Source organism: Lepidothrix coronata, unplaced genomic scaffold (assembly GCF_001604755.1).
Source record: "Lepidothrix coronata isolate B3197 unplaced genomic scaffold, Lepidothrix_coronata-1.0 Scaffold68, whole genome shotgun sequence".
Lineage (NCBI taxonomy): Eukaryota > Metazoa > Chordata > Aves > Passeriformes > Pipridae > Lepidothrix > Lepidothrix coronata.
Genome location: NW_016690248.1, coordinates 4,167,437 through 4,193,119, shown reverse-complemented (window position 1 = coordinate 4,193,119; position 25,683 = coordinate 4,167,437). Strand labels below are relative to the sequence as shown.

At 41.3% G+C, this 25,683-nt stretch overlaps 1 protein-coding gene across 3 annotated transcripts in view; it reads left to right on the top strand.

Annotated features, from left to right (window-relative positions):
• The first annotated feature begins 4,261 nt into the window (after window positions 1–4,261).
• Window positions 4,262–25,683, top strand: part of SLC9A7 (solute carrier family 9 member A7) — a 73,180-nt gene continuing 51,758 nt past the window's right edge. For 2 of the 3 annotated variants that reach the window (XM_017818438.1, XM_017818437.1), the window contains exon 1: window positions 4,262–4,448. In XM_017818438.1, coding sequence (XP_017673927.1) covers window positions 4,283–4,448 — 166 coding nt within the window. In that variant the 5' untranslated portion in view covers window positions 4,262–4,282. The remainder of the gene's footprint in view (window positions 4,449–25,683) is intronic. The other variant, XR_001875380.1, reaches the window with a different exon arrangement.

Sequence of the window (25,683 nt, the reverse complement as noted above, 5' to 3'; positions counted from 1 at the left end):
CCCACAAGATGTTCCCACTATTGCCAGAAGCTGGCTATAGGTTCAAAATTGGTTGCCATTTAAATCACAGTGACAGGAGAGTTTGGCTTAAAAGGGAAGAAAGGAGAAAGAAGGCAAAGAAAGGAGCGTGGCTGACATGCTAGCTGCTCTGCAAGGCTGACCTGCCTACTAATCAACCTGTTACTGCATTCTGGATTAATGTGCTAGAAAATGTGAGTGTGCAAAGGCAGCTGCATAAACACGTCACGTATTAAGATAAGGATTTGTTTGATTTTCCGGTTTATTGTAAGCCCAAGCGACTGTGAGGCCTTTCTGTATCAGAACCAGTACTACAATGGCATGTTAGGTCAATGAAAGTCTCAAAATTGCTGCTTTCATCAGCAGAAGGGGCCAGCCTCAACAGACTTGTGTAATACTGAAAAGGTCTCGATAGAGCGCGAGCTCTCCAGTATGACTGACACGAGTGGACAGTGTTACTGCCAACAGCTCGGAGAGAGAACAGAGCTTTAAAATAGGACCTCGTATTTGCTTCACATGGCATCATTTAACTCTGGGAATAAGAACAAATCTGAAGTGTATATCCATTCATGTGGTAAGAAAGACTTTCTTAACAAACAAAGTTATAAAAATGCAGAAGGTAGTATTTGGTGGTGCTTCTAGGAGAATGAACTTTTTAATAAATGAAGACAGATAAACAAAAGGTAGATCAATCTATATCTATCTTTGTGGTGTTTTGGTCAGTCATATGACTCAATCCTGCAAGTCAATCATCAACTATGTGCAAATGTACATATTTATTAGCATTTAATACCAAAATACTCCTACATCCCTCCAGGCATGGCTGAACTTTGTTGAAGGGCTAGATTTTGTCCTTTGATCTATTTCAGTGCAATCTCTTAACTTCAGTTTGAAGCTTTTGATACCTCTGTTATTATCCCACTTGGCCTTCCATCTTCCAAAGCACACCTCATTGTTTCTACCTCAAGCGTGGCCTCTCAAACAGCAATCAGATCAAAGACCTCTGCCTGGCACCAGATCAAAAATAACAAATGGGAAGAAAGGAGGAATAGAACAAAATGAGTTTTGCTAAGCAGGCAGGCTGACTTATGCAATATACGTGGTGGCTGACAGGCAGCGATCCTACCTATAGAGACCATGAAGAATAGCTTGGGAAGACAAGTGGAGGCCTGCCAGAAAAAGCCTGTAGCACAAACTGTAACCTCAGGGTTATTACAATGACAGAGCTACCCCTTGAGGTGAAATTATTGATATTCCTAATGAAGTGAAAACACCACAGTGACCTGCTATCTACACCACTGCAAGGAACTGAGCTGTGTAAACACAGCTCTCTAACAACAATGCAATCTGGTTTTCAGAGACAGAGGGACTCAAGACTTTTTTTTTCTTATTTGATAGCATACACTCTGGATGATTCCGTTTAAGTATATCAGTTAAAGTATTCATGCATCATGATACCAATCCATAAGTGTAAAGAGACAGCAAACTTTGGTATGTGCATATCAAGTTCCCTGGTAACAACATGTTAGACAGAACACACTCAGTTGAGGAGAACTCAATTACATAACTATTAAACTTTGATGCTCTACACAGACAGAAACAATCATGCTCCCATCACCATTTTCCATATGGGATTTAGTTACATCCACACAGTCCAGAGAAAGGATAAGTTGCATTTGATTTTGAACACAACAGTGGTGAACACTACTTTTTTAATTTGGTAAAGGTATTTGGAGACAGATTCCTAGGACAAGGTGATAGCTGTGCAAAGGCTACAGGGACAAGGCAGTAGTGAAAACACCTGGTAAATGTGAAGGTGGAAGTTCAAAGCTTGAGCTGACATACCAAACTATGGATGAATGGTTTTCTCCACAAACAGCACAGCTCAGCTGAAAAAAAAACCACCCAAAAAAACCCCCAAACTGGAATATTATACTCAAGTATTAAAAGAATTGCCTGAACATTTCTCACTGTTGCCTGGAGAGCAAGAGGCATAGTATTTAGCCAACTATGTGAATGTTGAGGAATAAAACACAGGTGACTGGTGGAAGACTTTGCAGAAAGTAACTTAAGACCCTGACTGCAGCTCAGCTGAGAGGTGGATGAAATTACAATATACATGGAAATTGTCTTCTTGAAAACAGCTACCACTTAGTGACAGACTTTGCCTGGCACTATGCAGCACATAAAAAAACCAAAGCAGATCCACAGAAGAGAGCCTGTTATTGTCATTTAGCTTTTTATTTTACAACCTTATTGGCATGGTATCGCATACCTGTAGTCTGCTATGAAGCCTGTAGGTGGTTATATCCTAAAGATATACATTATATTGTATGTAGGTTGTATATCCTAAAGACACACAGTAAAGATTTAGCTGTATAATGCTCTCATTACACCACAAATGTTAATTTATTACACCAGAAATGTTAATTTTTAATGTGAGATTTAACATAAGGCAGTCTTGAGGCAGAAATTTTTAATAGTTTACATAGGTTTAGGAGCTAGGTCTTCAGGGCAAATTACTGCTTTTCATCTCTAAGAGGTTTACAAATGACAGCACTGTCAATGTAAACTTTCAGCCCTGCACAATCAAATATTTAAAGATAATTGCACATGATTACAATAGATTTCCATGGTTGTTGAGGAGAGTTTGCATAAATACCATATTTAAAAGAACTACATATAAATAGAAATGTGGATTTACATAGCTGTAATCTTGAAATATTCGTAAAATGGAGCCTCCCAAAGAATAATATATATCACAAGACAATTCCAGATCCACTAGCAGGAGAAAAGACTCTAGAGCACCCCGACAAATAACTGCAGAAACATGGCAACAATATTAAGAAAGAGCACATCCCTAAAGGAGATAAGACCTGGCATGTAACTAATTAAAGATGTGGCCTAAGGTATTGTGCTTTCTTCTTATGCAAAACAATGGTTAAAATACATGTTAGAAGTTATGATTGAAAATAGCTCTGGAAGAAATGTCACACGAGCAGAAATGTCAGCACTGCTTACACCACCACTGGAAGCTGCGAGGGAATTCCCCTGGCAGCCAAAGGGAAAGCACCCTCCTCCTGAAGCTGATTAAAACAAACAAACAAACAAAACCCCAAACCAAAAAAACCAAAAAGCTCAGAAAGAGAACACAAACCCGAGCTCTACAGCGTTTTGTATTTCTTTAAAGGTAAACATTTTCATCACTCAGAATTCCATCTTTTAAAGGGGTTGTGATTCATTTAAGAAAAAAAGCTAAAGAAGGTGCTGATTTTGGCTTGCTTGCAAAAAGCAGCTTTTCTTTCCTTCCCCTAACTCGAGTTTAAAGCAGTAAGGATATACTCTTTTACTTTTCAGCAAAAAAATGTCAAATTAAAAGTACTGACTAGCTGTCTATTCATTTCCTACAATTGTCTTACTTCCTAGAAGCAAATCTCCAGTAGGATGTATTTGGATGGAAACCTCCAAGTTAACGATTTGTTTTTACTAAGTTTTCCTGTGTCTTATTAGAAAGAAAAGAAAACAAAAAAAAAAAAAAGAGAGAGGGAAAGAGGTGAAAGAGGGGAGAAAGAGAGAGAAGAGAAAGAAAGAAAAAAAAAAAAGAAACGACGGTGCCTTTTCCTCTCCAGGTCTCACGGAGACCATCAGCCCCTGGCCCAGCCCGGGCCCAAATGGGGACAGGGCGGGTTCTGGGGTGATGATTTCCAACACCGCACCGCTGTAACAGCTGACCACCAGCTCGCTCTGCGCCGCAGGGAGAGCGGCACCGGCACCGGGATCGGGACTGCCGCGCTGCCCGCGACACCGAGGCGGCACGTGGGACTCGCGAAGCAGAACCAGCCCCGCGGCGGCGCGGGCCGGTCCTCACCCATCCCTGCACCTCTCCCGGGCGGGGGCAGCCGGGCCGGACACGGTGGAAGGAGGAAAGGAAGACACTGCGCCCTCACGGGAGACGAGCCTTCGCTGCCCGGCCGAGGCGAGCACCGGCGGGGCTGCGCCTTTAAGGGGCCGGGGGAGGCGGTGGCGGGCGGGTTTCTGCGCGCCGGGGCCGCTCCCTCCCGCCGTCCTTTCCCTCCCCCGCGAGGCGGGCAGTGGGCAGTGCCCGCGGGCCACCGCCGCGGGAGCGGAGCGGAGAGCCGCGGCATCCCTCCCTCCCGCAGCCATGGCTGTGCCCCTGCGCCGCCGGCTGCCACTGCTCCCGTTGCTCCTGCTGGCGGCCGGCGGGCTGCGGGCGGCGGAGCGGAGCGGCCGCAGCAGCAGCGCCATGGAGGAGCTCGCCACCGAGAAGGAGGCGGAGGAGAGCCACCGGCAGGACAGCGTGAGCTTGCTCACCTTCATTCTGCTGCTCACCCTCACCATCCTCACCATCTGGCTCTTCAAGCACCGCCGCGTCCGCTTCCTCCACGAGACCGGCCTGGCCATGATCTACGGTGAGTCCCGCGGGGCCCCGGCACCACCTGCGCCTCAGCCCCCGGAGTCACCCGCGGCAGGTGCCGGGAGGGGCGGGGGTGGCGGCGGGCCGCTGTGCCCCGCCGGAGGAGCGCCGAGCCCGCGGCGGGCGGGCGGGCGGCAGCACACGGGTAGGCCGAGCCCCGGGCAGGGGCAGCCCCGCTGCCGCAGAGCCCGACCGCCCCCGCCGCTGCTCCTGGGTCCCCTCCCCTCGCCCCCGCCTTTCCTGGGACAGAAGGAGACTGCCTCCCGTACGGCAGCGGAGCGGTGTCCTGCGGGAAGGTGCGTCCCACCGCCGTGGCCGTGCTGGCGGGGACAGCGTTCCAGTGACCCTTCCCGCCGCAAACAGGCAGCTCGCCGGCCGTACTTTCAGCAATGTGGAGAACCGGGACGTGCAGGTCATTGCGGGGATGACTTTGGAAATCGCCATCCCAATGCCCTCGCCGTGCTGTGGCCGCAACACGAGGAAAGGAGCGTGTTTAGGGTCCGGGATTTGCTCCCTGGCTGTTGGCGCGCTGCTCTCACCGGTGGCCCGCGTTTGCGGACACCGACTGACCGCAGTGACACCACGCACCCTGACAGCGCCCGCGGCTCATCCCGAGCCCTCCTGGTTGAAGGAGAGCTGTGCTGAGTTGTTTGCCCTCTCCAGCCCCCTTTTCTTGATGGATGTGAGCAAAGGGAAAGTAAACTCCTTAGCAGAAGCTGTGTTTCCTCCCTGCGTTTGTGAGGCTGATGGTCCGGAGGATCCGGGCTCGGCTGGTTAATGTTCACGGTGCTGATCTGGTCTCTCTGGTGCTGTGAATTGCTGGCGCAGAGGGCGGCAGGTGAGCCTGCACCGGAGACGTGGAGCTCTCGCTCCACCGGGAACTCGAACGGTTGTATTTGGTGCGCAGTTTGCTACGCAGAGTATAATCGGTCGCGATGAGGAGCAGCCATCCATTTAAAAAATGATTTGTCTGCTCGTGATTGGCTACTGCCATAAGCGCCGGGGGCACTTCTTCTCCTTCGTGAGCGGAATCGGTTCCTGCTGAACCGTGTGAAACACCTGGCTCATGTTGGTTGGGATGAGCATATTGATGGTAACCACAAATGAGAAATTCGGCACTCGAGGGGATAAGGAAAGTGAAGTGTTTCCTCCCCGATGAGTACTGCTGCTCTTGAGGGCTATGTGATTGCTTGCAAAGCAGTGGAATTTTCCTCTGGTGATGCTTCTCTTAAATCATCCCAATTTGCTCTTAGTCACTGATCTCTTTGCTGCATTGCTGTGTACTTCACATGTGCTCGTTGCTGAAGACTGACAAATTAACAACTGGGTATATAAGTAAGTTATGCAGAGGCATTATAATGCTTAGCAGGTGAATAGTGCTCAGGAGACGGTAGATTAATTGTCTGTGTGCTGATTGGAAAAGAGGCAGGGTAAGGTGGTATTGAAGATGTGGTTTAGATATTACCTCGTTTTTGGCACCTTCAGAAAGTTCCTTTATGTTTCATGATCATTTCAGTGATTTCAGTGGCTTAGTTTATGGTGGAAATCTTGTGTATGTGGGAGTGCTAATGCATGCAATACAAGTACCAGGGCATCAAGGGCATTTGGGTACGTGTTTTGATGAGCTGTGTGGGAAATGAGAAATTGTTCAACTGGAGAGCTTCTGCCTCTCATTAAACTCAAATTAGTTTACTCTAACATATATTTCCTGATCTGTGAAATGGGTGTTAAGTTTCCAATGTGATGTAAAAGTGTCCAAGTTGCGTCTTAGGAAAGTCACTGTGCTATAGCTCTTTCTGCCCCACTGACAGCATTGCCAAAAGAATGATTGGCTCAAATCATTCTATGTTTTTGGTGTGCCAAAAGTAATGTTTTTTCATAAATCATTCCCCAATGCGCTCATCGTGTAAATGAGTCCCTTTAGCATATCAAAATACATGGTCTTCTCCCTCCTAAACAAACCGACTCTTGCCTTGTCGTAGCAAACATACTAGGAAACATGTTTAGTGAGTTCAGTTCCTTTCTAATATAGTTAGCAATATGCTGGCAAAGCTCTGCTGAGACCTAGTTTCACTTAAGCATTTTGCAGACTTTCTGTATGGCAAGGAAAACAACATAGCGTCATAGTAACTTTCCGGTATACTTCTGGTAATCAGGCTTAATTCTTCAAATAAGAGTTTCTCCTTTTCCTTCCTTGTCTACTTAAAGGACAGTGGTTAAATTGATAGATGGGTTTCTATTTTGCTAATAATTTGATATCTGAGAATTGCACTTCTAAAAAATATGTATGTATTTGAAGTGCATATGTTTGATCATGTCTGTCTTGAACACAAAATCATAACTCAATATTTCAACTGAAGAGTTTGAAGTTCTAAAAACACAAGTATTTATTTAGCTTATAAAGTGCTAAATACAATTTAATTCAAGTCTTGAAACTGTAATAAGGCTGTTGCTCCGTTGAAGTTAAATACTTAAAAATGGCAGCTGCTTCAGCAACAGTATTGCTAATGCAAGCCATTATGGAGCAATCAAAAAAACCCCAACACAACCCAACCTAACACTAATCTACAATAGAGCAACTAAGGAATTGAGGCTTTGCTGGCACATGTATTTCAACTTGTGATAATGATCATGATGCTTGCTTTTATTTGTGTTTGTCCAGAATAGGTTCAGTGGCAACTTTGTTTGGCAGTTTCTTCATTCTCTGCTGAGAAGCATTGCCATTTAGTAGGGAGCAATAGTACATGGAACATGCACGTCAAGAGCTCAGGGTAGAGCTTAAGGGTGGGAACTGATGGTGGCTCCCCAGCACTCTGCTCCTCAGGAAGCAACTGTCTAGGTATGTAGATGTTTTCCAGCAGATTCAGTGGTATCACTCCCATTATGCAATTAGTTTGTCTCTTTTCAGAAGTGATAATGTAGGTACACTGGCCACTCATGCATCAGCACAGATGTAAGTCCTATCAGGTACCTTCTTGACTGTGGGGTTGTTCTGGAACTGACTGGGAACTACATGTCCTAGCACTGCAGATAGAAGTAAAAGCAAATCAGACTTGGGTACAGAGAAAAGAAAACAACATATGAAGAGGCATATAATACTTCAATTACCTATTGTGGATTAGAAATGAGACAAGCTGTGAATGTTCAGGATAAAAACATTATATCTGTTCTGGAATATTCTGTATCAGACTAAGTTTCTGTATCCACAGAGTAGATACTGAAAAGATCTATTTTTAGCTCATCTGGCTGCAGTGCTCTGTTACCATTCTGATATCTACACATGCTAGAAATGACCTAACACATGTCCACTGCCAGCAAAATCATGTTCATGTTGGTATTTAATAAGCCACTTTGACATAAGCCTCCTAATACTAAATTTAGGATCATAACTGAGCACCCAGTTTTGAGAACATTATCCTTTCTCTGGCAACCTGCTTATTCTTCCTGAAAATTATTTTAAGTCACTTTGTTATGGGCTTTCAAAGTGAGTCTTGCTCAATTTTTTGGCTGCTCAGGATGTTTTAAGAGTAATACCAATCTTTTCTGTAAGCTTGCTTTACGGCCTGTGACTGGATGGAAAAATTATAAATTTATCTTGTGACAGAATTAGAAGAAATGATGCTTATATCTGTAATTAACCTACATATATTTCAGATTTGCTCTTCAGGTGGGGTAGTTGGATAGCTTATAAATTGCTGATGTTTCTGAAGTATCTTTGGAGTACAATTCATCTGTAGTCCTCGAAGCAGTGATTTTGGGTTTCTTTGTTTTGTCGGTGTTTTTGTGGGTTTGGGTTTTTTTTTGTTTAGTTGTGGGTTTTTAGCAAGGGCAGTGGTTTTAAGAGCAATTAAGATAAATTAGTTAATTTTTATGTTTGTGAACTTCATCTTTGAGATGTTCTATCAAATCAACACCAGAATACCCTCTGATCACTGGCATGAACCAAAGAAGAGAGAAGTGGACATGTGCATTCCTTTTGTGTGAGGTAGCCTTTGGTGACATACCTGGCTGTTAAAGCTTCTACTGCTCTGCAGCACCACGTGATTGTAGGAAACAGGCAGAGGCTGAAGGGGGAAAGGTGTTCCTCTGCATATACTGTAATTCTCATCTGAATTAAAAAGTTAACATGAACAGATGCCAGTTCTGTAATATAACAGAGCTCACGTCTGCCAGCCTTCTGGCCCTCTGTGAGTGCTCATTGACTGGTTGCGTTGGTTGGAGTGTGCTGAGCTGAGTGGAGGTAAGCTGATGTCTAGAGCACAAGTTTGTTGTCAGTGAGGTGGTTCCATGACAGGTTAGTGTTGCACTTGTCTGGGCCCTGTAGGAGCTTGAGGTTTTCCTTTGTCCACTTCAGAATGTTTCTTTTGCAACTACTTCCAATTTTTCTTTGCTACTTTGCAATAGAAATATGTCTCTAAACAGATCCTCTGATGAATCTTCCTGAAAGAACACAAGGACTGAACTGGGATGCAGCTGCTCGAGTCGCTTCTGCTTTTGGTGCAGATGAGAAAACTGAAAACAAGATGCTAATGGTGTCCCGATCTCAGTGCTTCTTTACTGAGTCATTGGGGCTCCATGTTTTTAGAAGAGGGTGAATGGGAGAGATCAGGCCTGGGTTTTCAGCTGTCTCCTTTTGTTTGATAAAGTAGGCCTTTGTTTTATAGATGGTCATAGAAAGGTGATAGGGAGCATTTCCATGTTTGTGTTAATAAAAATCTATGTAGCAACTGGTGTGTAATCTTGTCTCTCTGGATTTTACAGTACCGCATTGTGAATTTTCTGTAACAAACACTAATTGTTCATTCAAACACAGTGAACAATTCAGATACTGTTCTTTCTGATACTTAATTAAAAAAAGGTTGTGTTGAAGTGGTTATAGCTGTGTGTCTTCTCTTGTAGTGTGTCTTTAATAGACCTTTCTCACTTCCTGTGCTATAGAAAGACTAGTGCATCTTAACACTCAAACTGCCTTCACTCAAAGCAATTACGCACACAACAGGAAGTTCTCCTGGCTCAGCTGAACAACCAGTCCTGGGCAGCGTTTAGGTGCAGCAGTGCAACCTGTGAAACACCTTTCTAAAGTACTGCATGTCCTGGGCTCACTAACAGAGGTGGAACTCTACACTTCTGCTGCTCCCAGCACAACTGGAAACAGGTGTAAGCCTTGCCTCTGACTTGCCCAAACTCTTGGGTGACTGGCCTTGCCTCCAAGCCGGGATGGTTTTCTGCAATGCATACAGATAGGTCTGGAAGCAGTGATGGGAAGGCTCAATTCCCTGTGACAGAAAAGTGTTGTGGTTCAGATAGTTATGATCCTCTTGTATCCTCAATACCCACAAACCTCACTTTGTGGGTGCATAGTAGCCCTTTCCCCCTTTCCTTCCTTCTGAAAGTTGGCCTCCCCTTACCAACTGACTCTGTAGAGTAGTTCAAGACAACATCTTAGACAATTAGGTGAAACCTTTCCCTTAGTAGGGACATCATTCCGCTGCTATCTGAACAATCATTCTCTTCATTAGGTAGGAGTGGCAGTTTCACACTGCACCGATTTAGAAACCAGAAGTCTGAAGCGGGAACCACAGGTCAGACATCATTAAAAAAAAAAAAAAAGTAAAGTTATAGGACACATTCTGCGGTCCGGAACTATGTATCTTGGCCTCTTAGGGGCCAGAAGTAACAATATTTTGCAGTTCCTATCTAGGTTTCTAACAGGTGTTGTATACCATGGATGTTCTCTCCTTGCTCACCTGCTGACTGGTGAGAGTCCAGCACTGAGCTGCTGAATTGTCCCTGTATGTTCAGGAGACAGCCTCAGTATTTAACTCAAGTCTGTTCTTTCCACACTGACAGTCAGAAATATCAGCTTGTAGACTTTTTTTTTCTCCAACAGAGAGTTCTTATTTGTGACTCAGGATTAAAGCTTTATCCCGTTTAATACTGAATATAGCCTTTCTCCCCTTGCTTTAGACCAAGCAATGTCTACATTGAAAGGATATGATACAAGCAATTATTTTTTTTAGAAGGGTATTTATGTTGAAGGGTTTTTTACTAGAGTTGTAAAGAATACACAGAGATTCTCAGCAGTTCAGATCTTTTCTGTGCCTACCAGCGATGGGTAAGTTGGCTAAAACGCACTGCTTTTTTTCTCCAGTTAAAAAGCACTTCACCCTCCAATTAACTGAGTGTGAAGAGAGAAGAGAAATTGTATGAAACTGTTTGGGTTTTTTCCCATGCTCTGAAGTCAGACAATTCACTTTGCTTTAAAAGCACCTAAAGGCCCTTGAAAGCTATGTTGGTAGAAGCTGGTTTTTTTATTGGGGAGAAATTGTTGAAGGCTCCATCTAAATTAGAGCCAAGAAGATGAACTGTGCTCTTAGCCAGGGGTGGTGTGTGGTTTCTGTACATTCTTCCTGGCTTTGATATTTCATATTCCTTTTCAAAGGCTGGGTTTAAGCTCCACATTTCTTGATGCAGATGTTATGTGTGGGTGATGGATGGAAAAAGATTGCACTCCTATCCTGACAGAGCTCTTATGGGTGCAGCACTGCTGCCAGGAGTGTCCATGGGCTTGGCTACTCTGCTGCCTTTGATTACTCAGCAATGGGGTAGCTCTTCTGCCACTGGAGGGTCCTGGCCCTAATGCCATGCTGGGGGGACTTGCAGGTCTGCTGTAGTCTAGACTACTTCTCCACAGCTGCCACTTTCTTCACTTGTAGATTTTTTTCAAAATGCCTCTGCCTTGTTGAAATAGGTCTGTAGTAAATGGTTTTAAAGACAGCTGAGGCCACCAAAACACCCGTTGCAAACTTTAAGTACACATTATGAGCGTATTTCTAATTCTTCCTCTGTTACCTTGTAAGCCCCTTGGAGGGGGAAGTTTGAACAGCAGAGCTGTGGGGCTGATGGATGGATACCTTGGTGTGATGGCTCTGTGGAAATGTTTAAATAGACTGGTCTGCTTATTCAGAATGCCATGTGTCTCCGTAGTTGTCTTCACTTCTCACTTATGCTTAAAAAAATAAGTTAGGACTGAGGAGTTGTTTTTTTTTTTTTTAAGTGGGTTTGACATGTTCTCCTGCTCTTTCATTATGAGGTTGTGAGACTATTCTTAATAAAAACAGGATGGAAACAAAGGAGCATGGTATAAATGCATTCTAAAATGCAATTAACTTGTCTGTGCATAAGATGACAGTCTTCAATGTGTTGGCTGTTTGTGGGTGCACAGTGTGTGCACCTGCAATTCTTGCTATAGGTAGCTAGTTAAAGAGAAAGCCGCTTGTGTGGCTTGGTGTCCCTTACATGTGAAATTGTTCACTGGGCCAGCTCTGCAGCTGACACACCATGTCTGTGATCAGTGCCAACACACTGTGAGTGTAGTTATTGCTTCTGAGGCTCGGATGCTGTCCTATTAATTCAAGAATTGGATTAAATATGAAAACTGCTGTTAACCTTTGCCACTGCTCTGAATATGAGATACTAATAGAAAGATGTTATAACTGATGATAGTTTAAAAATATGAAGTGTCCTACAAAGATATGTCTAGTTTTTGATTTATACTCTGAATCCATAAGGATGGATACTATCTGCTTCCACTCTAATTCTAAGAAATTATTTCCTCACTACCACACACTTGACAACTGATATCGAGTCCTTCAGTGGTGAAAGGGGATCTGCATTTAATGTGCCATATGCTGTTCTGCTGTTGTTTTACTGGTGCGTAATCCTTTCTATTTCTCAGTCTTTCATGTCAGTCTTCATTGTGCTTACTGATTGTGTAATGACCTTTCTCTTGAGAAGTCCCCTTATCCATGAGACAACTTGACTGTTCTTCCTTAAATTGCCTTCTTAGTGAGCAAATTGTTAGTGTTAGCCATAGAATCTTTGCTCTGCTGCAGTTTGAGTACTTGCATTATGGTCTTTCCTGAACATACAAGTCATGCTTGTCCCATCCAAAACTCTGCTGAGGATGGACATCATGTATTTACATTCCCTGTACACCCAGCACCCTTATTTGCAGTCTTAGGATCTGGCTGGTTTTGTAGGTGAACTAGAAACTCTAGTCTTTTATATATCATGAAGTATTAAAAAAAATTACATTTGGAGAAGTAGAGGCTTTGTATGGGAATCTTTGAGTGATCTGCGTTGGCTTTTTGATGTAATGGCAATTCACCAAAGACCTACATAGGCTCTATCTCACTGATACTGTATTTACTTGTCTGTGTATGAGCAATGAAGTTGATAGCTTTAAGTGGTTGAGAGAGAGAGAATACAATTCATGCTGTATTTGTGTTTGCTACTAGATGCCATATTTGAACTTGTTATTCATGGCCTGAAACATGAACTTATTTCAACTGTCTTTTAGTTTTGCTATGTAATTTATGTTTTCAAAGTAGCCTTTAGAAGTTGGACTCCATAGAGGAGTTTGAACTGGCAAACACTATCCCTCCCTGGCTAGTTGGGAGGGATATGGCATCTAGGTGGAAATAGCATTTACAGGAGATGTGAACCAGTGCATGGAGTTGGCATCACTGGCTACACTGCAGTTCTGCCATGTCTGGAACATACCTGGAGGAAGAAAACTGGTGTAAAGGCTTATTTCTGTCATGGAAGTGACACCTGATTGTTTCTTCTGGGTTGTCTTTGATATTTCCTCTGTATTAAGTGCGGAGGAAGCTGACTGTAAGTGACCTTCCACAGACGTGTCTGGCAGGGTTAGCTGTAGCATCCTTTCCTGGCTCACAAAATTGAAGTGCACACTTCTGCTTGTTCAGTTTGTCTTGAATCTTTTACTTTGACAGTTGTCTTTGTATTGCTGCACAGCATAAATGGTGTGGTTTTGTCATACCTATCTTCAATGATAGTGTCTTACAGGGAATGTATTCCCACCAGACACTATTTACTCACCTTCTTCCAAGAATGATTCACTGCATTTTGAAGATATGATGGTGTGAGTGAAGTAACCTTCATGCTGGAATAGACTTTTACATAGGCAACTGAGTGTCAGTACCCTGTTTCAGCCTAATCATTATTGCTTTTGATCTCTGCACAGCAGTATGTCTGACTTGGCAAAAAATTGTTTATGAAGTTCATTTTTTACATCTAGAAACTTTTAACCTTTTTCAGCCATGTTTGTATGTGTTATAGCAGTTTGTATACACACATACAGACACACACACACTCTCTTCCTGATGGTCTTTTACAGACATTCACGGACATAAAATTAATCTTTTCCTCAGCACTGCATGACTGAAGAACTAGTGAGTGATTTTCTAATGATGACCTGCTTGTTAAGCTGCAGTAACAAAATATAATTGCAGTATACTCTGTTTGTACCTGTGCCTGCATGAAACAGAGAAATGTCAGCGTAGATATCTTGGTGATACGTAATACTTGATTATGTCCCCCATTCCCTGAGGGAACCATAAAAAGGTTTTATTGCTTTTGCTGGCAAATGCTTGAGTATATTTATTTAAACATGTTCAGTTTTTGATCCTAATGGTTTTGGGATCCCTTCCAAAGTGTAAAACTTGGGACAGTTCTGTGTACTTCAAACAGAAATACCTAATCTTCTCATAGCATCAGGTGCTTATGATGTCAGATGTATCTTAGTGTTTTGTCAACCCTAATTACAGATAGGGGAGACTTTGCTTGTTGCTTTTATGTATGACAGAGCCCCTCTCCTAAGGGCAGGGCAGGAGGTGTAAGCACAATCTACATCGCATTTGTAATCACTTTCTTTTTAGTCCATTGAACCTGAGGCCCCTCATTGGGGCCTCAATCTTTTAGGTACTGGTTAAACTTATAGTTATGTTCTTAAAAATGAAATTAAAAAAACAAACTCAAAATCTACTTCTGAAGCATTTGGTTTGCTATGCTCACTAGCCAAAGCCATAGGTTGTCTTTGCTTCTCTGTTACCAGATCACAAGTTGTTTTTCTGCATTATGAATTACCTCTACCACAACTCCAAGAGAAATTTAAGACTCCCAAAATTTTTGGAGGATGATGTCTATATGAATTTTAATAGCCTCTTTTTGCTTTCCTTTATTCATATACATGATGCTGACAGAGATAAATCTTGCTGTCCAATGGTTCCTGTGGGTTTTGTTATTCTTGTCTTTTAGCTCTCCTAAATGAAGTATTATATTTATGCTGACTGCATGCTTTTTTGTGGGAATCACCTAAAACTCTTTCATTGTTACTTCACTTTGCCCCAAGTGCATCCAATAGCTTACTTTAATGCTGATAACCTAGATTCCTCTCCATAGGTCAGACCTACTTTTTTTTTTCTTCCTCAGTCTAAACTAAAAATCTTTGCTCAGTTCCCTGCATAATGGGAATGAGAGGGTTGGCTCAATATCAGAATGGTTGAAGTAGCCTGTCATTTTTATCTTCCTCCTGCTACCACAGTCTTCTCCATCACGGAGACTGGTTCCCCTGAGCACTAATGAAATTATCTGTACCTTGTCTTCACTTGTGGGCTGTTACTTATTTCTAGGTGATGTATATATAAGATATGAATTCCTATGTCTCTCTACATGTCTACAACCTAGGCTTTCATTGCAACATTGGCTCCTTTGATGTTCTGCTTCTCAAGGCACAGGAGAATTGTGTTCAGATTAAACTTCTGCTGTTTGTGTTACAATAAACTTTTTTCCTTGACCGTCTCTTGCTTTGTTGCTGTGTTCTCAGCTGTCCTTCTGGTTCTGTGGGTATTGTTTTAGATTTTTTTTAATTAATACTTAATGAATCAGTGTTTTTGTAAAGTGAAAAGTAAAGATGCCACTCTCTCTAGGAACATTTAATTATAGCAAGAATCAAACTAACTTTTTTTTTAACTTGCTGATAGGCTATGTCAAAAACAAGACCTACTTTGTCCTTCAGTCCTTGTGCTTCCAAAGAAGGCTTAAAGTTTGAGTCGTGAGCAAAGTATGGATTTCACAGCTATGATGAGAAAAGTTGGACCACAGGCAACTATTTACCACCAGGGTTATCTGATAGATTTTTCTTCGAATACTGAGTGAGGAAATTTGAGTTAATTTGTAACATTAAGTTATAATGAGTTTGTAAAAAAAGTCTTTCACTGAACCCTTCTTCTGAGATCTTCAGAACCTTTAATTGCAGAAAAGGGCAATGCTTAAGAACAAAAGTTGGAGCTTTTGTAATGATGCCAAAGTGCCGGAATCCAAATGTGCATGGTGTTTTCTGTACACTGAGATCCTTAAACTGATCACATTTCTGACCCACGTGTGTGCACCCACACACAATGTGCACACCTCACAGTTGAATTGCTCACTTTCCAGAATAGCCTGTTCTTGTGTAATACTCTATCTGAGCACAGAGACAGATTTCTGAAGCTTTACTTGTTTGGAAACAGTATTTCTTTACACTTGATTTACTATAGAAATATTTTACACGTGGAGATGGTGGTTTTTTATAGTGAAACCATAAAGACTTGTCAACTAAAACTCAGATATCCTCTTTCTATTGTCCTGAAATATAAACTGAGTGTATGTTGCATGGAGAATATAAAAGGTCTCTGAACCATATATGAAATAAATATATGATCGCTGGCAATCTGATGCACCTTAAATAATGGTTAAGTATACTCCTAATTTTGACAGCTCTTACTACAGGTAATTTGCCTGTTACACTATATTTGCCTTACTGGTTGAGAAGCTGGAAACAGCAGCTTTTGACAAATACAGAATTATGGGAAGTTCCTGCTCCAGCAGAGGTTTTCTGTGGTTTGGAGGAGGTGGACTGGTTTGACCGGAAGGGTGTCCTGGGGCAGTTAAAAAGGATTGGGAAGATCTTTCTGATTTCTGTTAGCAGTTGTTTGCCAGAGGTCCATTGAATAATTCTGGACTTCAAAGTTAAGGATAATTAATTTGAAAGCAATATCCATTTTAAAATGTGTGGAATGAAGTTTGCTTTCATGCTGTAACTCAAACTGACCAAGTTCCATGGACTAGGGGCTACTACTCTCATATTTGTAGGACATGTTCTGCTAGAAAAGCGGTTGTCTTGATCAGGAAAATTTATCTATTACTTAGTGTTTGATGGGTTTGAGGATCAAGCAGGTTTTTTGTAAGCTTCAGTGGGTAGGAGGTCAGCCAGTGCTGGAGAAGTCACCTAAGCTGTCCAGCAGAAGTTCCAGAACAAATTGCTGTGGTAACAGGTACCTCAAGGAGAAATGCTTGTCTGAATTGTATCTGCAGAGAGAGAGAGATGTAGCCAAGGAGAAGGCAGAAGATTCTATGAGGCTTGTTGAAATGGGCTGAGAGACTGGAAGACAGAAACATTCTGGGAGAATATGATTTTTTTTTTTCGTAGGGGTGAAAAAACAGTGGCTGAAAAACTAGAAGCTTTTCTGCAAAGAAGAAAAATATTCTGATTACTAGTCTAGAGTTTTCATTGTTATATTCCTGTGCTATTTGTCAGACCTTTCTACATAGTCTCTGGGTCACAGTCCAGTAGCCTCAACTCTTTGAGGTGATAAGCAGGAAATCCTGAAAAATGACACTTCCTCTTAAGAACTTAACTGAGCAGGGAATTTTTGGCTGGGGTTAGGCTGCTGAGGTATATAGTGGCAAAGATTTTTAGAAGTCAATGTTGGTTGCATCATCTCTGAACCACCTCGAGTAAGTTGCTCAGCCCTTAAAAATGTTTTTAGTCACCTGTTTATGCTGCTTTTTTTCTTTGTACTCCTACTTGCTTGGCACACCTGCAGGAATGGTATGATAGCAGGGAGCAGGGGAATAGTTGAGCCACTGCTGCTCATCAGCCTGAAGTTAGAACCCAGATTTTATCATAGCCTGTTTATATGGGATGGAAAAAAAAAGTGTGTCTGTATTTACAGCTCCATGAAATACCAAGTATCCAAGCATCGTGAAGTCTTTTAATTTTATTTTTTGCCTTTTAGAGATGGCAAATAGTACTAGACCAGAAGTATGCAACAGGAAAAGTTTGGTCAAGGTTGTTTGGGAAACTCCTGGCCAAACTCAGATCATGAGCTGTGATTCTGTCTTTACTCACTGATTTCCATCAGCATCATCTTTACTGTTCAGGGAAAAGTAGAACCTCTACTCTAAAGCAGTGGATACTGTGCATGCTCTTTGCTCTTGTAATGGTTATACAGGGCCCCAATTAAACATGATCTGACTTTGCATATCTGACCTGTTTCTAGAGCATATCCATATCTTTTTCTTTATAGTAGCCATGCAAAGCAGGCAGGCTGCCATGTTTCTTATGGAATAAGTACAAGTGCTAGAGAGTATAATGGTGCTGGACTGTCCCTACCCCATGGCTGAGTCAACCTGACACAGAGGCATGGAGTGACTTCTTGTGCCCTCTTTTCTAGCCAACATAAGGAGAGCTGACTAATTTTTTTCAAGGGTGCCTGACTATTGGTAAAACAGTTAATGGGGGAGTTTTCTGGGTGTCTTGTGGGGTTTTCGGTGTTTCCCACAAGTGTCTTAGTATTGGGCATTGTGTGCGTAACTCATGTTGCAAGATCCTCTCCGTCCTTTATTTCTGTCTGATTTGGTGCAAAGTTTTAGTTACTGTTGTAGCAGGAGAATTGTGGGACACTGTCAACTTTCAGTTGAATTTAATGGTAAATCTTCCACTTAGACTGCTGGAAAAGACGATCTTTTGCTCAGAGAATAATCAAGACTGAATCCAGTGTTCAAAGCAAATATTTTAGCAGTGGCCAGTCATTAGGCTGGGTACTGAATATGCAGATTTCTTATATTTAGTGATATTATCTGCCAATTTTTTTTTATTGTTATGTTTTTTGGTTTAAAACTTGGCAGCCTGACACTGAGTGTTTTCCCTGTGATCTGGCAGTTCAGTCTGGCAGCATTTAGCATGAGCAATTGGGCACACCTTTTGTCAGTGCTTTGCTATTATAACAAATATGACACTTTCTCCCGCACCCATCTGGATCTCATAACCTGCAACATTATGGTAACAATGATAATGCTGTACTCAAGCCTGAAGTTCTGTTGTTCCTTTTAAAATATTACAGCTATTTTACAGCTATAATATTCCAGAAGAAAATGGTAGGCTAAGCAGTCTGCTTGCTTTCTTAGGATAATTAGCTTCAATCCCCAAACTGGTTTTCTATACCTGCGAGTCTAAGGAGCAGTTATCCAATTTGATCTTCCATTTATTATTGCTTAACCTGCTCATATTTCATAACAAGTCCTCTTGCTTAAATTGATACAGCTTGTTAAAAGCTTCACAAAAAATGCAATGAATGTGTATTTACTGGGTTGCATTAACTATTGTGTAATTTATTTTTAGAATTTGGGAGACAATTTTTTAATTTGCATTGGGTTATAGCAAAAGCACTGTGCAGCTGGTTTACTGAGGAAAGGCTCACTGAAGCAGTAATTCTCTTGAGGTCCTTGGTGTGAACATGCATTGCAACAGTAATTTTTCTCAAGAACTATTTTAATTGCTACAGCTTCAGAATACATCATTGTCAGGACCTGCCACGAACATACTTTTGTACAGCAGCAGCAGAGAGCTCCACAATACCTGCAAAAATGTTTGAACATATCTGTAACCTCTTTTTATTTTTGTCATTTCTTCTTTCTGTGAGTTATGGATCCCTAGACAAAAAGGAGTGGGGAAATGTAGTCTTTCTGTGTATTTGGGAAGGCGAGTACTGTGAAATAACTTTATTCATACGGAAGCCCTTTGCAGTTTTTGAAATACAGCATTTAAATGATGTAGTGCTTCATAAACAATTTTTACTCAATTTCCACCATTTTCCTGTTTTGTTTGTAGTGTGTATGCTTTCTAGCTGACCACTGTACAGATCAGCAAATCTTCAGTGCATGCTCTGAAAGCCTGGATTTTCTTTGGATGGATTTTCATTATGGCCCTATTGCCATTCTTTACAATCTAAAGAAAGCCTGCATTCATAAGGATTACTGCATCTGTGAAGGATGAAGAATAAGTAGGAATGATGAACTCTAGTGGTCATGAATGGGCAGATTGTCTTGGGCATATATTCAGTTTTCAGTATATTGTGGAGTATTTGGGCTGAAAAAAATGTTAGCACTCATAGGGTAACATACTCATTTTATTAAAAGCACAGTAGAGTACTCAGAGTGCATATTCCAAGACCACATGTGCTGTACTAGTGTATCTCCCTTCCTAAATGTGATTGATTTGTTTATTTCTCACTAAAAGCTTGTAATTTTAGATTTTATTTCTACTTTCCATTGCTAGCTGTCTTAGCAAAAAGGTACTTGCAATTCTGAGTGGGATGCTGCACTGTGTTATGTCAGGAGCACTGAAGAAGGAATACTTTGCTGTGCTGGCTGAAGATCAGAGTTGATTCTGGAGTCTGAAATGTTCCCTGTATTTTTCAAATATAAATAGTACTGTGACCAAGAGTTATGTGCCTTCAGACTCCAATTTGCCCTTGGTGTGGTGGGTCGTACTAAATGCAAATTTTTTCAATGGTGTTCTGATAATGGTGTTCTGAATTGCACTTTAGCAATTCTATCCCCAGTAATAATAGTCTCTTCTAAATATGATGTTAATCGGGAGTAAATGGCCACTGGGCAGTTGCTGTACTCTTACATGGCATGCAGCACTTTGCAATACCCTGGTCCTGGAGCAACTGAGTAGTATTTCATGTTAACAGTTTGCTCTTGATGGAACAATCCAGTTCAAGTACAACCAACACTTTAAACAGACAAAGCATTAGGAATTTACTACAATATAATTTAAAATAGAGAATTAAAATTAATTCTTTGGTAAAGTGTTTTGCAGGGTATGGGTACCTAGTGTGTCTGGCACTGAGGCTGTGGATCAGGACATGTCTTGACTGACTGGGGCTTCTGATTCCATTGGGGGTAGCTGGTTTAGCAACTGCACAAACCAAATGTAACAGCTGTTAATGGTATATAAAAAACACCAGCACTTATGTGAGTGTCGTTTATTACACGTAGTATTAATACTTTCTTCTGAAGAAGGTTTTCTTGCCTTCCAGTTTTCACTATGGAATCTCCTTTGGTTGAGTCAACAAGCAAATCTGTGGACTTCGACACAGCTGCTGAAGTGGTAGATCTTAGTGGTACTTTTTGAAGACAGTCTTTCCTGATCAATATTTTGATGGTGACGGTTTGCTGTCAGTTCTTTCATAAAGAGCCTTTGAATAGCAAAATAAGAGCTTGAAAATAGTAGCTATTTCAGATATATACACATAGATTTAGAGGAGGAGAAGCAAGGGGGAAGGGATTTCCCCTTGATGAAGATACAGATATAAGCCGCCTAGGCACATATTTTGAATACTGTTTTCTTCAGATTTTTCTTCAGTGAAATTATTTTATGCATAGTTGCAATCTTTAGGGTCTTTGCTAGTACTAGACTTGAGTACACAGTGATGTGCTTTTTTTGCAGATCTCTGCTAATGTATGTGTGTTCCCTGGTTTGACAGGAACTGGTATGACTATGTTTCCTGACATCAGGACATCTGTGATTATTGCTCATAGGTGTTGTTAATTGAATATTTGCACTTCTGTGGATACCATTTGCCCATTTGCTATCTGTCAGGCTGGATTTGTATTACTATAGCCCTATCACAGATATTATTTTTTTTCATGTTCCTACTTGATAATTTTGACAGGTCGCGCTGAAGGAACTGGCCTGTATAGTACATTTGTACTAACCAGCTTCCATGCTACTTCTGGCACAGGAAATTGAATAACAATGTCCATTATTACTATCTTCCATGCTCATGTGGACTTCTAGGATATTTTGCCAGGTCTATGGAAACTACAAAAGCCATGACTTGAGAGTCAGTACTCCAAAAGTGTACCAGTCCAACCTGTGCTCTGCTTCTGTCCACTCTAAGAAAATGCATCATCATCTCTGTGTCAGTGTACCTCACTCATGCTTCAGCAGTGCTAGCTCAACTTCTTCTTTACCTTGGGCTCAAGGATAGTGTTTCTAGCAGCAGTGAAGGTCTATTACTAGATGTTGTTTGAGATAAAAACAGAAAATTACCTCAAACAGTTGACTTGAAAGGTCTACGTAACTCCTGGTGTTGCCTCTTATCTTCTAGAAGAGAGCTTACATATGGAACTGTTATCATGTAACATGTCTCTGTAAATTTTCTTCCTCCCTTCTCCTATTTTTTCGGAATGTGATTGCTACTCTCCTGGAGTTCACTCAGTCATTAAACCCTGTGATGTGTTTGCAGGGGAGTGCTATAACTCCATCTTGCAGGTGAGGAGTTGTGGCAAGCATCAAAAGCACTCACTGAATCTCTTTTAGTTGTCCCTTTTTGATGCCTGCAATTGGGATTTTCTTTTCTTTAAACTCCCTGCTATGCTCTCATGTATTGGTGAAGTTTTGAAAGCCCACTACTGTGGTAAACCAAACCCCTAAATACTTACTTGTTCAAAAACGCCAAGTCCTGCCCCCTTGTAAAAAGGGCCGTCTGGTTGTTTTGCATCACCTGGAAGCAAACTCAAGACTGGAATCTAACTCTGCAGACAGCATGGTTTTGCTTTAGGGCTTTGTCATTCTTGGAAGAGACCCATCTTGCTGATATCCTTAACAAATTTTAGCAAACTGGATGGGATCCTAGTGCACAGCAGCCTCCTGTGGGTTTTATCAAGTCCGATCTTAGAGTAAATCTAAGATGTGTTGGAATGAGGCCGGATTTCATGTTTGAGCTGTCTAACCAGATGCAATATTCTCATGTTCTGCCTGCTGATTTCCGGGAGTGGTAGGCAATTTTCTAAACTGAAATGAAGTTTATTGTGCTGCCTGTACAGAGTGGAACACTTCAGTTTGCTTTAGAAAATTGTGTTCTGGGTAGAAACATGTTTTGGTTACAGCTTCTTTGCACTTTGCTTCTTGGTGAGTGTCTTTGCTTTATTGACAGTCAGTGTGTCATCACCCAGCCTTTTTCCTCCCTGTCTGAGCTATATCAGGGTGCCCTCCCTGCTCCAGTGTGTGTGGGTCTTCTGGTGTCACATGAGTTTGCGCTGTAGTTTTGATCAAGGTAAATGTGGAAGCCTAGCTAAATATCCACTACTGGTTCTAATCTTTTATAAACAATGGCAGAATTGTGATGGAAGCCTCTATGGAAATACTCATAACTTGATTTGAATTTTTCTTCCTAGTGTAGTAAGTGATTCTTTTAACAGCTAAAATAATCTTTTCTCACTATTGTCACTTTTGTTTGATTTTTTTTTTTTTTAGAAGTCTTAACTTTTTTTTTTGAATCCCCCTTTAAAAAACTTTATGAATGTCTCTAGTTAATCTTTAGCGGCGAATTTTTTTTGAAGCACAGGCATTAATAAGGATAGGGCATAAGTCTAGCAAAATACAATGGTATAAATTTTGTTTGACAGAATTTGCCTTGCTTTTATGAGACATTTCCTCAGAAATTGGAACTGTGAAATGTTGTTCTGACAGAAATATTTTCTACTCCTTGTCTGAAAAAAAAATCAAGTTACTTTCACGCAATCACTCCTTTTGCAAAATCTATAGCAACATTAGGTGAAGATACCACAGAGACCACTCAGTCTGTCAGTGTTGGATTGCAAAGTCTGGAGTCTTGTTGACAACTCTGCAATTTGTCTGGCCTTAATATTTAATAAGCCTAATACTCTGCAACCTCAGAGTGAGAGCAGTTCTTATAAAAACTACCTTGAGCTTTTGCCAGAGCTCTCACCATTTAAAATCTGAGATGTGCTTGCAACACTGTGTCTGGAGGGTAAAGCAGTAATCATCCATTTTAGAGTTCCATGCTCTTGTAGTATTAAACTTCTAAGCAGTTTGCAGAAAGAATACTTTATATGGCACATCAGACCTTGGTTTTGCTCCTCATCAGTGGGAATTACTGTAAGTCTCAGGTTGCCTTTTTAGGAGGTATTAAGAGGTTAGTGTCCAGGTAGTGCTGCAGCTTGCATGTTCTGGTAGTCCACTTCTTGCTGAGTGGCTTTTCCAGAGGGAGCCGGTTGTTAAATGCACAGGAGATAAATGAGAGGGGCAACCCACACCTGCCAGTGAAAAGGCAACAGTCAAAGCTGCAGATAAAGGTCTGCTGATACGATAGAAAAAAGCAGCTGAGGCTGCTTCATAAAGACAAATTTTTATTTTTGTCTCCAGCCAAAAGCCATGGGGAATCTTGAAGAAATATTGTCTGAATAAACTGGCTTAGGCAGCATCTGTGAACGTAAGGGCTCTTTCATGCCAAACTTCTGATTTGAACTCTGGTTTTGTCTTTGGGTCAATTTTCTAGATTGCTAATCATCTGCAGGTTCCTACCAGTTGGGCTTGTGAGAGTGGCAAGTGCTCATCCTTTGCATCTTGTATTCCAAATTTGCAAGGTTGTGTTGGAGGCTACTGTTGAAACAGCTGTCTCTTCTGTTTTTCAGGCAGCTTAAATGAAGAATCTGACTTTCTTCTTTCTGCAAACCCTTAGCCAGTAGAAAGTAATGCACAAATTAAAAGTACTTGTCATTACATTGGGATATTTCACCAAGGAAATCCATGCTGTAGTTAATAACATTTTGAATTACTTTTGTGTAAGAAGCTGCGTATCTGAAGTTTAAAAACTCTGTTATGTGGTTTGGGAGTTTTCTAAAACTTCTCCAAACACACTGCAGTCTCTAAACTCACTGAAGTGGCTTTTTTTAGGACTCAAAAGTGGTTTTACCAAGTAACGTTCAGCTGACATTAAAAGAGAAAAAAAAAATTCTTTTTTTTTTTCTTCTTTTCTCTCTGGAGACTTCAATCACTGTTTGATCATTTCCCTTTCTCTTTAGTCATGACAGTTGCAGTTGCAAACGCTTTGTCTGAACATATCGGTTTTGTCCTAATAAGGCTCTAGATTTTGAATATGAGCTTGAACTTTTAGATTTGCTCTTCAGACTTAAGTTGGTGCTTACACTTCAACACTGTAATTTGTTTTGTTTGCAGTTGATTACTGTTATTTTTTCCCCATCCATCTTGATGAACAACCTGCAAGATAAATGTGTGGGAGCTCTTGCAAACTGCTAATGGCTTTTAACAGGCAAATCGTTAAATCAGAACTCTCTTCAAGTGTGCCAGGGACTTTCAGTGTCTACAAAAAATGAACTTCATTTATAGCACATCTGTGGCTTTTTTAACATGAATCACACAGAGAAGATTCAGTGTCTGCCTATGGGGTGTATATTAACTTGTCTAATACTTTGAGGCATATTAAAATGTATCTTCTGAAGTGTAAAAAATGTCATGTTGGGCTGAAAATGCTCAGTTGAGCTGGAAGCCTCAAGCAGTGGGATGAAAGGAAAAGTCATTTGTATTTTGTCTTGGCACTTGGAGCAGCAATGGGAGAAATGGGAAAGCCTAGGCTCTGACTGGTTTCTCTTCGTTTTAACACTTGGCTGCTTGGAAGAGATAACAGCTGCGTTTCCTGCTGGTTCTGGGCAAGAGCCATTCACCACTCCTGGTGGCTTCCCTAAATGTCAGGGTATACAGAGGTATGGTACCAAAACTAAGCTTGGTGGACACAACATAGAAGCTTGCAATGAATTCCCCTAGATACTTACCTCCACTGAAGTAAATCTGCAGTCCTTATGTGTTAGCTACTGATCCAGCTTTTGTGCTTCGAGGGTATTAATAAGTGCACATACACTGCCCTTTAACCTGCAAATTTATATAGTAACAAATCTTGGAATACATGCTTCTCAAAGTTTCAAGAGGTGTTTCTCCAAGTGTGTAATTAATCACCCAACTTTTAACCATGTTGTCCAAAAGCAACAGTACTAGCATGTAGTTTTTAAAAATAAAAATCTAGTTATGAAGACTTGCATGTTCTCGGAGGGTAGCTCTCTAGACAAGCAATGTTGAGGGATGTAACACTCTCATCGCTGCAGCACAGGGTGGAGTAACCTCTTATGTAGACATACCATTGTTTATGGGGTTTTCTGTTGTTGGTTTCAACTACTTATCTGATACCAGAGCCCTAACAGCCATGGTGCTGTTAAATGAGATACTTTTTTTGTGGTATGGGATGGCAGTTGTAGGCTGGACAAAATACCGTCTTGCATGTTCTTGTCACTGGCACTTACATGATTCTGTCAAGCATTTTATTAATCTAAGAAAAGAGTATCTTTGGAGAAGCGAAAGTGAGTTGAAGCCAGAATTAGCTGATACTGTATTTCACTTGAAAAATCTAAGTGAAAAAGTGAAAAGAAAAGGCTGT